The sequence below is a fragment of the Sinocyclocheilus anshuiensis genome, unplaced genomic scaffold, assembly GCF_001515605.1.
Source record: "Sinocyclocheilus anshuiensis isolate Anshui unplaced genomic scaffold, SAMN03320099.WGS_v1.1 scaffold55, whole genome shotgun sequence".
Lineage (NCBI taxonomy): Eukaryota > Metazoa > Chordata > Actinopteri > Cypriniformes > Cyprinidae > Sinocyclocheilus > Sinocyclocheilus anshuiensis.
In genome coordinates, this window is record NW_015549647.1 from 4,216,121 (window position 1) to 4,231,567 (window position 15,447).

Here is a 15,447-nt window from a genome sequence, read left to right on the forward strand (position 1 = left end):
ATTCCTGAACCACATTTCAGATTGTGAAAGTGAATCACACACACACACACACACACACACACACACAGACAGACAGGGAGGTTTCAGGGAATGCCATATATAAGCGCTTGTTTTAAAGACCACATGAAACAGCTAAACAAGCACAGATTTTTGTCTTGAGTTTGTGTATATTATTGAAAGAGGAAGTTTGGGCCAGTAGGCTTATTAAAGTCATGGACCATGACTTAGCATGATTTGCTTCTTGTTGCGAAACTTCATTTATTAAACTGGAAACTTGAAAATTATGCAGTGTTTTCATTGCTAAGCTAAAATGCCATTTATAGCCAAAGACTATAGAATACACAAGACATGGCACTCGTATAGTTTTGAATGGGGAAAAATGCAACACTCAATATGGCCGCTCTATCGAAGGAAGCCCCGCCTTTTGAATAAAAGAGCCAATCACTAATCGGTAAAGTCATCGCGTCACTGCAGCTGCCATTAGAAGTCCCGGTTGTTATAGAAACAGTCAGCGTTCTGGAGCATGTTCTGGAGACGTGTGCTTAGGACTGTACATACGCACTGACTGGTCAAGCCTGAAAAATAAGCTTTTTTAAGAAACAACATTTACGAGACAGTTGTTGTCAGATTTCATTGGTGATTTCAAATTTGAAATTTATTCGTAAGATTGGCAAACAGTTTTGGAGAATTTAATGTTTCCCCATTCAAAGAGATAGGAGCTGCACTTGAATGCCCAAGAGGTATTTCAAAGATGGCCACTGAGTGAAATGGCTTGCCTTAAATGTACTTGTTATAGCCCTGTTACTAGGCATGATTATAATTTATGAGTTTCAACTTCCAACCAATTTTTTTGCAGTAAAAGGATCCTTAGATGGAAGATAAATTAACAGAAGAAGTAACACTGTTTGATATTTAGGTTGTTGCTTAGTAATTTAATAGAATATGTCACAAACTACACTTTATGTAATCTATTGTGTAATACTTTTTTTAAGTCCTTAGGGCTAACAGCCACAAATAAAACTAAAGGTCACAGAAATCTTAATTTTGATATAATGTATTTTTTTCTTTAAATGGATAGTTAACCCAAAAATGAAGATTGTCATTTACTTACTCTCAAACTTGTCAATCATTTACCTTAAACATGCATGCTTGATGCTCAAGAACAAGTGAGGTTTTTCTCCTTGCGTATCCAGCATGCATTTTCAGGCTTCATATGGATAACTTTTATGATTTCTTTTTAATGTATTTTTTGAAGCTTGAATATGTTGATCATGTTGATCATCAATGGATTGACAAAAATGAGAGAATATTAAAAATTTGTAAAGTTTTCCAAAGATGAAAACAAGTCTTTGGAACAACACGAGGGTGAGTAAATGATGACAGGATTTTCATTTTTGGGTGAACTAATGCTTTAAAGCTGTATTTCCTTGTCTCTTGTTTTCTTTCTTTTACTTGTAGCCATGTTGTGGGATATTATGAACATTTTTGTTCACTTTCTTCTTTTCTTTCAATATCTGTCTCTCTTTCTCTCTCCTTCAGTGTATCTGCTGAACAATTTACTGTGTTTCAAGATGGGAACATGAAAAGGAGAGGCTTTAAAAGCTGTTTGTTTGTGGGTAGTGTGTAAATGTAGCCCTTCTGTTATGTGTGTGAGAGAGAGAGAGACTCGCACATTTAGAGCTGTTCGTTCAGAAACCGGCTTTACCTCCAGGTTTGCTGGGCTCTTGAAGCTGTATTTCCTTGTCTCTTGTTTTCTCTTTCTTTTACTTGTAGCCATGTTGTGGGATATTATGAACATTTTTGTTCACTTTCTTCTTTTCTTTCAATATCTGTCTCTCTTTCTCTCTCCTTCAGTGTATCTGCTGAACAATTTACTGTGTTTCAAGATGGGAACATGAAAAGGAGAGGCTTTAAAAGCTGTTTGTTTGTGGGTAGTGTGTAAATGTAGCCCTTCTGTTATGTGTGTGAGAGAGAGAGAGACTCGCACATTTAGAGCTGTTCGTTCAGAAACCGGCTTTACCTCCAGGTTTGCTGGGCTCTTGATCCATCCTGTCACTCCTGCAGTTGCTGCTCAGCGTCTAGAGATAGACTATCCAGACCAGAGGAAGACTATCTACATGGGTGTTCAGGAATCCAGGATCTCCTTCAGCCTATTAAAAAGTTATTCGGCTTGACTCCTGACAATCTGCTGTTTTTATGGCATTTATGCACTATTTTGTACTTTGTCTTTTGGGATAGACGAGGATTCTAATTTCTTCTTTTATTTATATTGCAGAGGGACTCCATGAAAATGTCAGAGGAGGCGATTGTTATTGCCAAGTGGGACTATACGTCACAGCAAGACCAGGAACTTGACATTAGGAAAAATGAGCGCTTGTGGCTCCTGGATGACTCAAAAACATGGTGGCGTGTGCGAAATGCATCCAACAGAACAGGCTATGTTCCTTCCAATTACGTCGAACGCAAGAACAGTCTAAAGAAAGGCTCTCTGGTGAAAAATATAAAAGATACACTTGGTAAGAGACTTGTATATTTTGATTTCTTTTAATAAAGGGGTTAGCCAGTAATGTCAGGATGATGGCTGTGTAAGATTTTGTAATATCCTGAAATCCTGAAATAATGACAAATATGAATGTCCAGTTTAAAGCACATGCTTAGAAATACTCGTATTCGTGTCAGATTCTCTGGATTCATATCAGTTTCTTATGGTTTTGAAAAACTATTCTCGAGGATACTAAACATTTTAAATGAAACGTAATATTTTCTTTTCAGCTTAAATAAATGTGTGTGTACACATCTAATCATTATATTCCAAAATATGCACTGCTATTTAAAATTAAGAAATTAATACTTTTATTCCATACGTATACATCACAATTGATCAGGAGTGACAGTACACACATTTATAATGTTACAAAAGATTTATATTTAAAAAAATAAACTGTGTTCCTTTGAACTTCCTATTAGTCAAAGAATCCTTAAAAGTGTCATTTTTTCCCCAAAGAAATATTAAGCAGCGCAACATTGAACCTATCAATATTGATTAAGCTAAGAAATGTTATCTTGACACCAAATCAGCATATTAGAATGATTTATAGAAAACATTTATCTGAAATATTTCACATTATTGTGTTTTTTTACTGTCTTTTTGATCAAATAAATGCAGCCTTGGTTAGCACTTCTTCCAAAAACATTAAAGGGGTCATATGATGCGATTTCAAGTTTTCCTTTCTCTTTGGAGTGTTACAAGCTGATTGTGCATAGATAAGATCCCTGAAGTTGCAAAGACTAAAGTCTCAAAACCAAAGAGATATTCTTTATCAAATTAAGACTCTGCCACGCCCCCCTAAAATGGCTCGTTCTAACACGCCCCCACATATCTACCTCACTATGTGGCAATATTAGCATAATGCGGCCCAAATGTTCACGCAAAGAAAGAAGGCGTGGTTTCAGTAACGTAGTTAGTGTTGAAGCAGCCATGTCAGGGAGACGCTGTGATGATCTTTAAAAAAGCATCATATGACCCCTTTAAAAACAATTTTACTGACCACAAACTTTTAAACGGTAGTGTATTTTCCAAGGTAAAAGATATTGGTTTTTTTTTACAGATTTTATAAATTATTAAAAACATCATCAGAAATATCAGCTAAACTTACCTTGACATGAAAAGGTTAATATTTGAAAATATTTATTGACCTTGACATGCAGTCATGAGAGTCTGCCATCCCTCTGATATTTTTGACTTATTCCCTATTTTCATGTGAGAAATTCAAAGCCTTCAGAAATGAAAAAAGAAAAAATATTCAACATGAAGGGTGTGTAAGCAGGAAGCACTAATTTAAAGGTTTTCATTGTAAAACCTAATTAGTTGCCCAGCCATTAATCACACAGGGGAGAGCGGTGAACTGATCGATCAGCTGTCTTGGGGCATATTGAGTGTGTATGTTCAGAGTAGTCAGCCTCAACTCTCCTGGCTGTGAAGTGGAGACCAATGTGTCCCAAATTTCCAGTACCGAACATACAACATTGACTTTTTTTTTACCGTTTAATGGTGGTTTGCCACAGAGCTGTTATGCTGTTTTTTGCAGAATCATGTGTTGATATCCAAGAGGTGTCAGCCCCCCAGAAACCTCACTCATGATGCTTTGTTCCACACTGTGGTTTTGTTTTTATAGTAGCGTGGTTGGTTATTGTTGTTATTGTGGTGGAGATTCTTCTGTGTTACACTTATGGTTATGGTTTAACCACCTGGGATGAACAAGCTAAAGGCATTTGATATGCAGATGGTAGGAAATGAGCCGTGCTAATGGCAGCTAATGAGCTGTGCTTTTCCTCGACGTCCTGTTTAATCTTCCTATCAACAATATGGTGGTTTAAGTAAGCACATTTCATGGGTAAATTAAATTGAAATGGAGAGACTATTGATTTAATTTGTGTTTAAAAGCTCATGTACACTACTGGTCATACGTTTTTTATGTATTATATTTATTTAATCTAAAATGCAGTAAAATAGTAATATTGTAAAACATTATTATTACAAAAAAACTGTTTTATATAGTAATATAAGTTATTTATTATTACAAAGTTTTCAGCAGTCCTTTGAAATCATTCTAATATGCTGATTTGGTGCTCAAGAAAGATTTTTGGGATTATTTGAGAAATTTCAAAAGAACAGCATTTATTTAAAATAGAAATATTTTGTAACATTATAAATATGATATGTAACATGATCAATTTAATGCATCGGTGCTGAACACACAAGAATAAATTATATTTTAAAATATATTCAAACAGAAATATTCTTTTAAATTGTAATAATTAATAGTTAATAGTTAAAAATAAATAATTAATAGTTAATTGTAATTTCACACTTTTACTGTATTTTGATCAAATAGATGCAGACTTAGTGAACATTAAAGACTTATTTAAAAAACATACAAAAATATTAATGATTCCAAACATTTGACTGATAGCATATATGGCTTTCTACATGTACACAGGTAGAATTCATAGAGGTGGGGGAATTGGCAGCCTTCAAGATATCTACACAAAGAGAGAGATGTTTGTTCAGTGTAAAATCTTGACTTTCAGAGACAGACAGAGCAATTAGGATCCTCACACACACACACACACACACACACACACACAAACACACTGCACCACCCCTTCCCTGTCAGGGTAAAGGAGCCCCAGCTCTCTGCCCCTTTGACCTTAACATCTCTATAACATCCTTTTCCCCCCTCCCTCACTTTCTTTTTAAAAAGCATGTTACATACTATGTTTAAAGGGGTCCTATTATGCTCTTTTACTAAGTCTTGATTTTGTTTTGGAGCTGTACTAGAACAGGCGACACATGAATCTCTGCATGGAGTCGAAGAGAGGAAATGGGATGTTGGAGGCGAGTACCTCTGCAGTGAGACTCTCTTTCACTGTTTCTTGTACATTTAAGATCATTATTAAATAGTTGTTTTTTTAGAGAGATTTACATGAAGCTAACTTTAGCACGGTATAGGTAGTATGGTGTAGTAATTAAAGATCTGGGTTAGTAACTAAAGTTATGGGTTCGAATCACACAAGATATGAACCCCAAGATGATCACAAATATGATATTGAGCAAGATACTTAATCCCAGATTAATGCTTGTTCATGATAATGGTAACTAATGATAGGCCTAACTGTATTAGCATCCACACCAACATATAATTTAAATGCTCAAGCTCATTAAAAGTTGAGTGGATTCTGATTGGCTGTCAGCTAGTGCTGGGTGGTATACCGGTTCATACCGAATACCGGTGTTTATTTTTGTTATGACGTTTTTATCGTTCATCAGCTCAAAATAATTCTGAAAGTGTTTCCAGTGATATCGTTCCTCATGTCATTATTATAGCTGTGGTGTGGAGTTTGTTACTCTCATATGAAGATTGGCTGACCTTGTAATAAGTGTATTGTGAGTTACTTGGGGTATAAGCATCTGTAAAAAAATAAATAAAATTAACAGGGCTATTTTCCATATAACTACAGTTCATAGAGTCAACTGTTAAAGAGATAGTTCACCTAAAAATGAAACTTGTCATGATTTACTCACCCTCATGATGTTCCTGCATGACTGACTGACTTCTGTGGTACATTAAAAGAAGATACTTTGAGAAGTGTAAGTGTGTGTGATTGTGTGTTTTGGTCCATACAGTTGAAGTCTATGGTCACCAGAACTGTTTGGTCATTTTTGTGTGTTTGTTCAGCAGAAGAAAGAAAGCCATACAGGTTTATAACAACATGAGAGTAAGCAAATGATGACAGCATTTACATTTTTTGGTAAACTATCCTTTTAAGCTCATAAAAACACCATAAAAGCAGTCACTATGATTTCTAGAAAGTCTGAAGTGATAAAATGGCTTTGTGTGAGAAACAGATTAAATTTAAGTTATTCATAATTCAATGATGATCTTTACAACCAGTAAGCTTTCAACTGTAGAATCATTGCGACCAGATCACTGAAGTCCCTTGTGCAAAGACTTGATGCCTGGTTGATGTCAATTTTCAAACTGTTCTGGAAATCAAGGATCCAAGCCAGAAAAAAAATGGTTCCACTCAACCATTAGCAGAGAACCGGGCCTAGCACTAGGAACTCACACCATTTCAGTGGAACAGGTGTGTGTGAGAAACTGAGATGAACTTTGATTTGGGGGGAACCAGTCAGATTTGTGAATAAACTGTTCAGAACCAGATTTTTGAACCAGATGAACTGTAAAGAGAAGGATTCATTCATCTGGTTTTTGAGTTAATCTCACTGACTCAGGCTACCTTTATTGTTGGTTGTTGTTTTCTTGTTTTTTGAGCACTTTGTCATGGTCTCTTTCAAATTAACTGTCAATTTAAAAAAGTGCTGCCTGAGTACACAAAAATAAAATAAATAATTAAATAAATGAAAGGTTTAGATTAGTCAAAATCTGTGTCATGACCATATAGGCAGCCTCAATGCTTGACCTCTGGTGTCATGTTTTAAAAGCTCATCCTCTTCCCTAGTCTGTTGGCCTATCGATCCTCTGTGGACAGAGCGAGGACAGCTCTCTCACAGGCTCTTTGTTCTTTCAGTGTGCTTTGATAAATGTGCTCATTTGCTGTCTGTGAAGTGAGACTCAGGTGTGTTTATGGGCTACATAAATGAGCTGTGTGTGTGCGTGTCTCTCTATTGCTCATCTCATACACACACACACACACACACACACAGATGTGCTGGTGTATTGGTGTTTTTCACCTGCTGGCCTCATAATCTCATTTCTGCTCATGTCTGAGGTCATTCAGTCAATGCCGCTCATGCATACAGCTCCTGCCTTCATCCCTGCACCTGATTTGTTGTTGTCAAGGTTACCTCCCCTCTGCTCATCCATTGTGACGAGGTTACCCTTTCTCTGGCAGCCTTCATCGGTCTCTCTCTCCGTTTTTTGCTCTTTTCCTCTGATAAGAAAAAAAAAAGACCTGGAAAAGACAGTGTATAAAGATTGTATTTTCTCTGAATGAGAAAACTCAGTGAACTCTTTAGAGATGGGAAATTAAAGATGAAAATTCTGTCATCACTATTCACCACCATGTTGTTCCAAATCTGTATGACTTGCTTTCTTCCGTGAAGCAATAAATACATTTTGAAGAATGATTGTGCAGCCCTTTCCAATGCAGTTACAGTGAAAGGGGACGGACAATGTCAGCTTCCAAAAACAAATAAAAAATCACTACCATATGTAATGTATTCTAAGGCTGTATGACATCTTGATGTCATATTTAAATGTTTGGTTAGATCTGTGGTTCTTAACCGGGGTCCCAGGCCCACTAGGGGGGCTTCAGGAAACTTCCAAGAGGGGCTCAAGTTGACTTAAAACGTTTTTAAAAAGGACAAAACAAAAATAAGCCAAAACAACTAAAAACTTAGTAGTAAACAATTTCTTTTTTTTTTTTTATTCACTTTTCAACAACTCTTTTATTTTTGAAGAACCAGGTTTCCCACTTGAAACCCACTTTCCATCTTGAAACACCTGGATGTTTGTGGAAGTCTGAGTGAAAAGTTATATACTGTAACAATGTGTGGCCTTGGAGTCAAAATCTGGTTTTCATTGAAATTTAGTATGTCTGAATAAGCTCCAATGTTTTTATGCATATTCTTGATGAAATAGGGTGCACTTTGTCATAACATCACAATTAAAAGTGTTGCGAAAACAGCTTGAGGTGAAGGTTAATTTTCCCACCCATGTTCTCTTCTTTTGCAAGAGAGGTTTGTGGTGGCTTGCCTCTCTTCCCCTAAACACACCCTTTAACATTATGTGTGACACATTACCTTAACACTTGGCACTAAGATTTGTTGAAAAATGTATTAGTTGTGCTGATCAAAACCATTGAATCTTGTGTGATAAGTGTTAAATGTTTCTGGTGTGGCAGAATTGTGAGTAGTTCACCTGTTTGGAAAAGCCTACCAGATGATGTGAGTTGAGAAAACAAGACATGCTGTTATTTCAAGTTTGAATGTGTAGCCAATGAAATCACAGACAGGCCTGAATGAAAGGCTTGATCATTGTTTTGCCTGTAAACAGCAGTAGAATGACTCAGTTTCCCCAACCAACCTTAGACAGACTAATGTTTGTTACCAGGAGTGTTAAGATGATGCATGACACTTAGTGTAACTGAAACACCTTTCCTAATTTTTAACTTAAAGCTTGACTGACTATATATTTGAGAGTTTGGTTTTGCATTAATCACATATGTTTCACACTGGTTTTAATGCAACTCCAAAATCCAGCTGTTAGAGTTGCATCCTGCTGTCCTGAGAAACTGTTTCCATGGAAAACTTTGACCTTAAAGCCTCAGAGCTGCTGTCTTTAGAGGATTCCCAGTCACTTTTTTTCTTCTTTTTCGGTTCAGTACTTTGTCATGTCACAGTATTATGCTAATAGAGAACATCACTATTTTAATGAAGCATTGGGATCATCGTACCTGAGGGGAAAAACTGGTCTGGCAATAGGGAAGACTCTTACTCTGCTTGCTTTCACGTGCATTGTCGAGAAGAGAGATAATTCACATAGTTCCCTCTCCTGGGTAGTGTGATTTATATATTGTCTATATCTATATAGATAAAGGGCGCACAATTCTATATAGATTAATATATAGATTAAAATATAGAAGTGCCGCTACTGTGTAATGGTGAGTACCAGCTAGTGTTGTTTTTGGCGGCCTGTTTTAATTTTAGTTTTAGTCTAGTCTTTGTGTGAAGCTGTCATTTTAGTTTTTATTAGTTTTAGTCACGTTCATACTCTTTTTAGTCTAGTCAAGTTTTAGTCAACTAAAAGTCTGAGCATTTTAGTCTAGTTTTAGTCGACGAAAACTGATGACATTTAGTCTAGTTTTAGTCAATGACAATTGTATTTTAGTCTCTTTTTAGAAATACAATTCTATTTAACCCAGTCAATATAGTATAAGTACCTAGTAGTATAGACGAAACCAAAATTTTATTTTAGCCAAACCCATTTCAAACAAGGTTATCTTATTATATTATTGTTACCCTTAATTATAGTCATCGTCACATGACCAGCATTTTCGTATCGTCTCGTCTCGTTTTCGTCACGTGATAAAGGTTCGTTGACGACGATATTTAGTCATAATTTTCGTTGACGAACGCAACACTAGTACCGGCCCACTTCGAGCACTGTTTGTTGCTGTCATGTGATCTATCTTAACATATTCACCATTGTGACGGCTCAAACCGTGGCATGTAGATGGCACTATCATGCAAAGAAAGAAACGGAATAACATGTTTGGAAATAGTGATTATCAGAATAAAAAAAAAAATAATCATGCCACACTTTAATGCAAGTTATTACAGGTTTTGATGCATTTGGTGTATTTTTTGTTTAATTTATTCATATTCAGGTTTTACTTAACTTTTATTGCTGTCAGGTTATCTATCTTACCATATTCACCACTGTGATGGCCCAGACCGTGGCATGTAGATGGAAAGAGTCATGAAAATAAAGAAACTGAAGAACATGCTCAGAAATACATTGATTTTCACAATGAAAGATTTATGTTGCAAGCTAAGACAGGTTTTTGATGATGTCACATGATATTTCTTACCATGTTTGCCATTGTGATGACACAAAACAAGTCATGTAGTTGGAAAGAGTCATGCAAAGAAAGGAAAAGCACAGGGACAGGGGTGGCGAACGTCGGTCCTGGAGAGCTGCAGCCCCGCAGAGTTTTGCTTCAACCCTAATTAAACACACCTGAACAAGCTAATCAAAGTCTGAAGGGTTACTAGAAAGCTACAGGCAGGTGAGTTTTAATTAGGGTTGGAGCTGAACTCTGCAGGGCTGCGGCTCTCCAGGACCGGAGTTCGCCACCACTGGTCCAGAATATAAGATTGATAGTTAATACAATTTTTTAAATGTATGTATGTATGTATAATATTCAGTATGTAAAACATTCAGACTGGACTTACCTTTTGTTGCTATCACGTCTTTCTTATCATGTTTGCCATTGTGATGGCTCAAACCGTGGCATGTAGTTGGAAAGAGTCATGCAAAGAAAGAAACAGAAGAATATGGTCAGAAATATAATGATTTTCCAGAATATAAGAGTTTTTTTTTTATGTATTCCAATAAAACTTTGAGATTTGACTTATCTTGTTGTATTGCTGCCATATGACATTTTTTACCAAGTCTGCCATTGTGATGGCTCAAACATGGCATGTAGAAAGAATCATGCAAAAAAAGAAACAGCGAAGAACATGTTCAGATATACAGTGATTTTTCAGAATAATAAATCATGCTGCACTTTAACACAAATTAACAGTATTTTGATGTATTACCATGTTTGACATTGTGACAGCTCAAACCGTGGCATGTAGTTGGAAAGAGTTATGCAAAGAAACAGAAGAAAATGTTCAGAAATGTAATGAAACAAGTTAACTTTTTTTTGTATTCATACACAAAACATTCAGATTGGACTTATCTTATATTGCTGTCAGATGATTTACTTTACCACATCACTGTGGCAGATCAAACCGTGGCATGTAGTTGGAAAGAGTCATGCAAACAAAGAAACAGAGAATATGCTCAGAAATATACTGATTTTCTATAATAATAATAATAATAATAATAATAATAATAATAATAATAAAAGATTCATGTTGCAGTTTAACACAAGTTAATACATGTTTCTCATGCTGTCACATGATCTTTCTTAGCATAATTACCATTGTGGCACCTCAAACCATGGCATGTAGACAGAAAGAGTAATGCAAAGAAAGAAAAACAGAAAAACATTTTCAAAAATACAGAGATTTAAAAAAAAAAAACATACAATTGAGAGTTATTACTGTTTTTAATTTATTCATATGAAAAAACTTTAAGAATGGACTTGCCTTTTATTGCTGTCTCATCTTTCTTCATGTTTGCCATTGTGACGGCTCAAACCGTGGCATTTAGTTGGAAATAGAAAGAAACAGGAAATATGCTTTGAAATATAATGATTTTTCAGAATATAATAGTATTTTGATGTATTCATATAAAACTTTGAGATTTGACTTATTTGAGTTATTGTCATATGACATTGACCACCAAGTTTGCTATTGTGACGGCTCAAACCATGACATGTAGATAGAAAGAACCATGCAAAGAAAGAAGCGAAGAACATAAAGAACATATCAGTGACATTTTCCACATGTAAGATTCATGCTGCACTTTAACACAAGTAATACAGTTTTTACAGTTTTTACTGTATATACTACACATTCAGATTTTTTTGTAAATTCAGAATTAGCTAACCTTTTATGTGTCTTTCTTGCCACTCTTAACATTCATGGCAGTGACATGAAGTTGGAAAGAAAGCAGAGCATGTTTAAGAGATTCCTTTAAGAAAAATGTTTTTATGGAATTGAACAAGTCGATAATTTTTGCTGTATTAATGTAATTTTTTATATAGATTTACCTTCATAAATAAAAAGATATCTTGGTCACACTAATCAAACATACAATCCAAAGTTATTACTGTACTGCTGTTCAAGTCCATGACATCATAAAAGTAGCAGAATGTAGGAATTCTGTTTGTGACTGTTACCTGTAACCATAGCGACAGTGACTAAAGTAAATATCAAAGATGGCGATGTCCAAAACTGTGTTTTATCATGATTTGACTTGACAAAGGTTCAGTCGAGGCACGGTTTCCTTAATTAACCGACTGCAGCTTTTATACCCAAGTATAAATACACTAATTATTTGTTATACTTTTGAAAAATAAGGGATAATTAAAATATATTTGCACAGAAAAATTAAATCTACATATTTAAAAGGTTTTCCTTTTTATTTTAGTAAATAATCTCAGATTACATCATTATCGATGGCTTGGGTCAAATCGGTTCAAACTTCCAATACTTTCAATTTATATATTGTCATTACTAATAACCCAGACACTGATGATTTAACTCTGATAGTTAACAAACTATCGGCAACATGTGATAAGTGGCGGTATGCAAGAAAAAAATGAAATGAAAAAGATACCGGTGAGTACCGGTCCACTTGGAGCACTGAGTACTCCCCAAAAATATCAAAATTAATTCTAATTCTAGGGCTGGTCCGAATACCTTTTTTTTTTTTAGCTTCGAAGCTTCGGTAGTAATCAGCACCGAATATTCGAAGGTTAGGGGCTGAACATATTCTTCTCTCTAATAAAGGCAGGAATCTCTGTGTGTCTGTCTGTCTGTTTGCATTTTTATTGTGTCAAGAACCGTTCATCCAGTCGACTTCACACGTGGCGGGTGTGTTGCTGCGGACCCAAGGGAGTGCAGTGTCGCATTTTGGTGCAATATGGACATGCGACACGTTCAGAATTAATACAATTTTAATAAACTACAGAACAGCGCGAACCGGAAGCGGCGCGCCTCACGCGGGCAGGGCTTATATGCTTCGAAAACGGACACTGCACTAGTGATACAAAACCATAGACTGTATAAAACATGGACGTAGTGTCCGTGACGTCACCCGTAGATTTCCGAAGAGCGTTTTTGAAGAGAAGGGTATAACTGCAGCCTGGAGATCTCCAAATGGGGGTGGGAACTCCAAAACGGGGTGGGAGCTCCAAAATAGGGCGTGGCTTCCTCCCATTGACAGACAGGCACATGACACGCATGTGCACTTTTCCCCCCAATCCACTTCAGTGCAAACTCCGCCCCACAGCTGATTCTAAAGATTTTATTGGTTGTCAATTAAAGTGTTGATTTCCTACACTATGCTACAAAATAATAATAATAATAATAATAATAATAATAATAAAAGATTCATGTTGCAGTTTAACACAAGTTAATACAGGTTTCTCATGCTGTCACATGATCTTTCTTAGCATAATTACCATTGTGGCACCTCAAACCATGGCATGTAGACAGAAAGAGTAATGCAAAGAAAGAAAAACAGAAAAACATTTTCAAAAATACAGAGATTTAAAAAAAAAAAACATACAATTGAGAGTTATTACTGTTTTTAATTTATTCATATGAAAAAACTTTAAGAATGGACTTGCCTTTTATTGCTGTCTCATCTTTCTTCATGTTTGCCATTGTGACGGCTCAAACCGTGGCATTTAGTTGGAAATAGAAAGAAACAGGAAATATGCTTTGAAATATAATGATTTTTCAGAATATAATAGTATTTTGATGTATTCATATAAAACTTTGAGATTTGACTTATTTGAGTTATTGTCATATGACATTGACCACCAAGTTTGCTATTGTGACGGCTCAAACCATGACATGTAGATAGAAAGAACCATGCAAAGAAAGAAGCGAAGAACATATTCAGAAATACAGTGACATTTTCCACATGTAAGATTCATGCTGCACTTTAACACAAGTAATACAGTTTTTAATGTATTTACTGTATATACTACACATTCAGATTTTTTTGTAAATTCAGAATTAGCTAACCTTTTATGTGTCTTTCTTGCCACTCTTAACATTCATGGCAGTGACATGAAGTTGGAAAGAAAGCAGAGCATGTTTAAGAGATTCCTTTAAGAAAAATGTTTTTATGGAATTGAACAAGTCGATAATTTTTGCTGTATTAATGTAATTTTTTATATAGATTTACCTTCATAAATAAAAAGATATCTTGGTCACACTAATCAAACATACAATCCAAAGTTATTACTGTACTGCTGTTCAAGTCCATGACATCATAAAAGTAGCAGAATGTAGGAATTCTGTTTGTGACTGTTACCTGTAACCATAGCGACAGTGACTAAAGTAAATATCAAAGATGGCGATGTCCAAAACTGTGTTTTATCATGATTTGACTTGACAAAGGTTCAGTCGAGGCACGGTTTCCTTAATTAACCGACTGCAGCTTTTATACCCAAGTATAAATACACTAATTATTTGTTATACTTTTGAAAAATAAGGGATAATTAAAATATATTTGCACAGAAAAATTAAATCTACATATTTAAAAGGTTTTCCTTTTTATTTTAGTAAATAATCTCAGATTACATCATTATCGATGGCTTGGGTCAAATCGGTTCAAACTTCCAATACTTTCAATTTATATATTGTCATTACTAATAACCCAGACACTGATGATTTAACTCTGATAGTTAACAAACTATCGGCAACATGTGATAAGTGGCGGTATGCAAGAAAAAAATGAAATGAAAAAGATACCGGTGAGTACCGGTCCACTTGGAGCACTGAGTACTCCCCAAAAATATCAAAATTAATTCTAATTCTAGGGCTGGTCCGAATACCTTTTTTTTTTTTAGCTTCGAAGCTTCGGTAGTAATCAGCACCGAATATTCGAAGCTTCGGGGCTGAACATATTCTTCTCTCTAATAAAGGCAGGAATCTCTGTGTGTCTGTCTGTCTGTTTGCATTTTTATTGTGTCAAGAACCGTTCATCCAGTCGACTTCACACGTGGCGGGTGTGTTGCTGCGGACCCAAGGGAGTGCAGTGTCGCATTTTGGTGCAATATGGACATGCGACACGTTCAGAATTAATACAATTTTAATAAACTACAGAACAGCGCGAACCGGAAGCGGCGCGCCTCACGCGGGCAGGGCTTATATGCTTCGAAAACGGACACTGCACTAGTGATACAAAACCATAGACTGTATAAAACATGGACGTAGTGTCCGTGACGTCACCCGTAGATTTCCGAAGAGCGTTTTTGAAGAGAAGGGTATAACTGCAGCCTGGAGATCTCCAAATGGGGGTGGGAACTCCAAAACGGGGTGGGAGCTCCAAAATAGGGCGTGGCTTCCTCCCATTGACAGACAGGCACATGACACGCATGTGCACTTTTCCCCCCAATCCACTTCAGTGCAAACTCCGCCCCACAGCTGATTCTAAAGATTTTATTGGTTGTCAATTAAAGTGTTGATTTCCTACACTATGCTACAAAAAATGCTAACCCCTAAACCTA

General features: G+C 35.9%; 1 protein-coding gene across 2 annotated transcripts in view; it reads left to right on the plus strand.

Annotated features, from left to right (window-relative positions):
* LOC107660111 (cytoplasmic protein NCK2-like) overlaps positions 1 to 15,447 on the plus strand; it is a 68,628-nt gene that overhangs the window by 35,677 nt on the left and 17,504 nt on the right. The window contains exons 1-2 of one of the 2 annotated variants that reach the window (XM_016449341.1): positions 2,133 to 2,160; positions 2,276 to 2,516. In XM_016449341.1, coding sequence (XP_016304827.1) covers positions 2,285 to 2,516 — 232 coding nt within the window. In that variant the 5' untranslated portion in view covers positions 2,133 to 2,160; positions 2,276 to 2,284. Of the gene's footprint in view, positions 1 to 2,132; positions 2,161 to 2,275; positions 2,517 to 15,447 lie in introns of those variants that run through there. The other variant, XM_016449340.1, reaches the window with a different exon arrangement.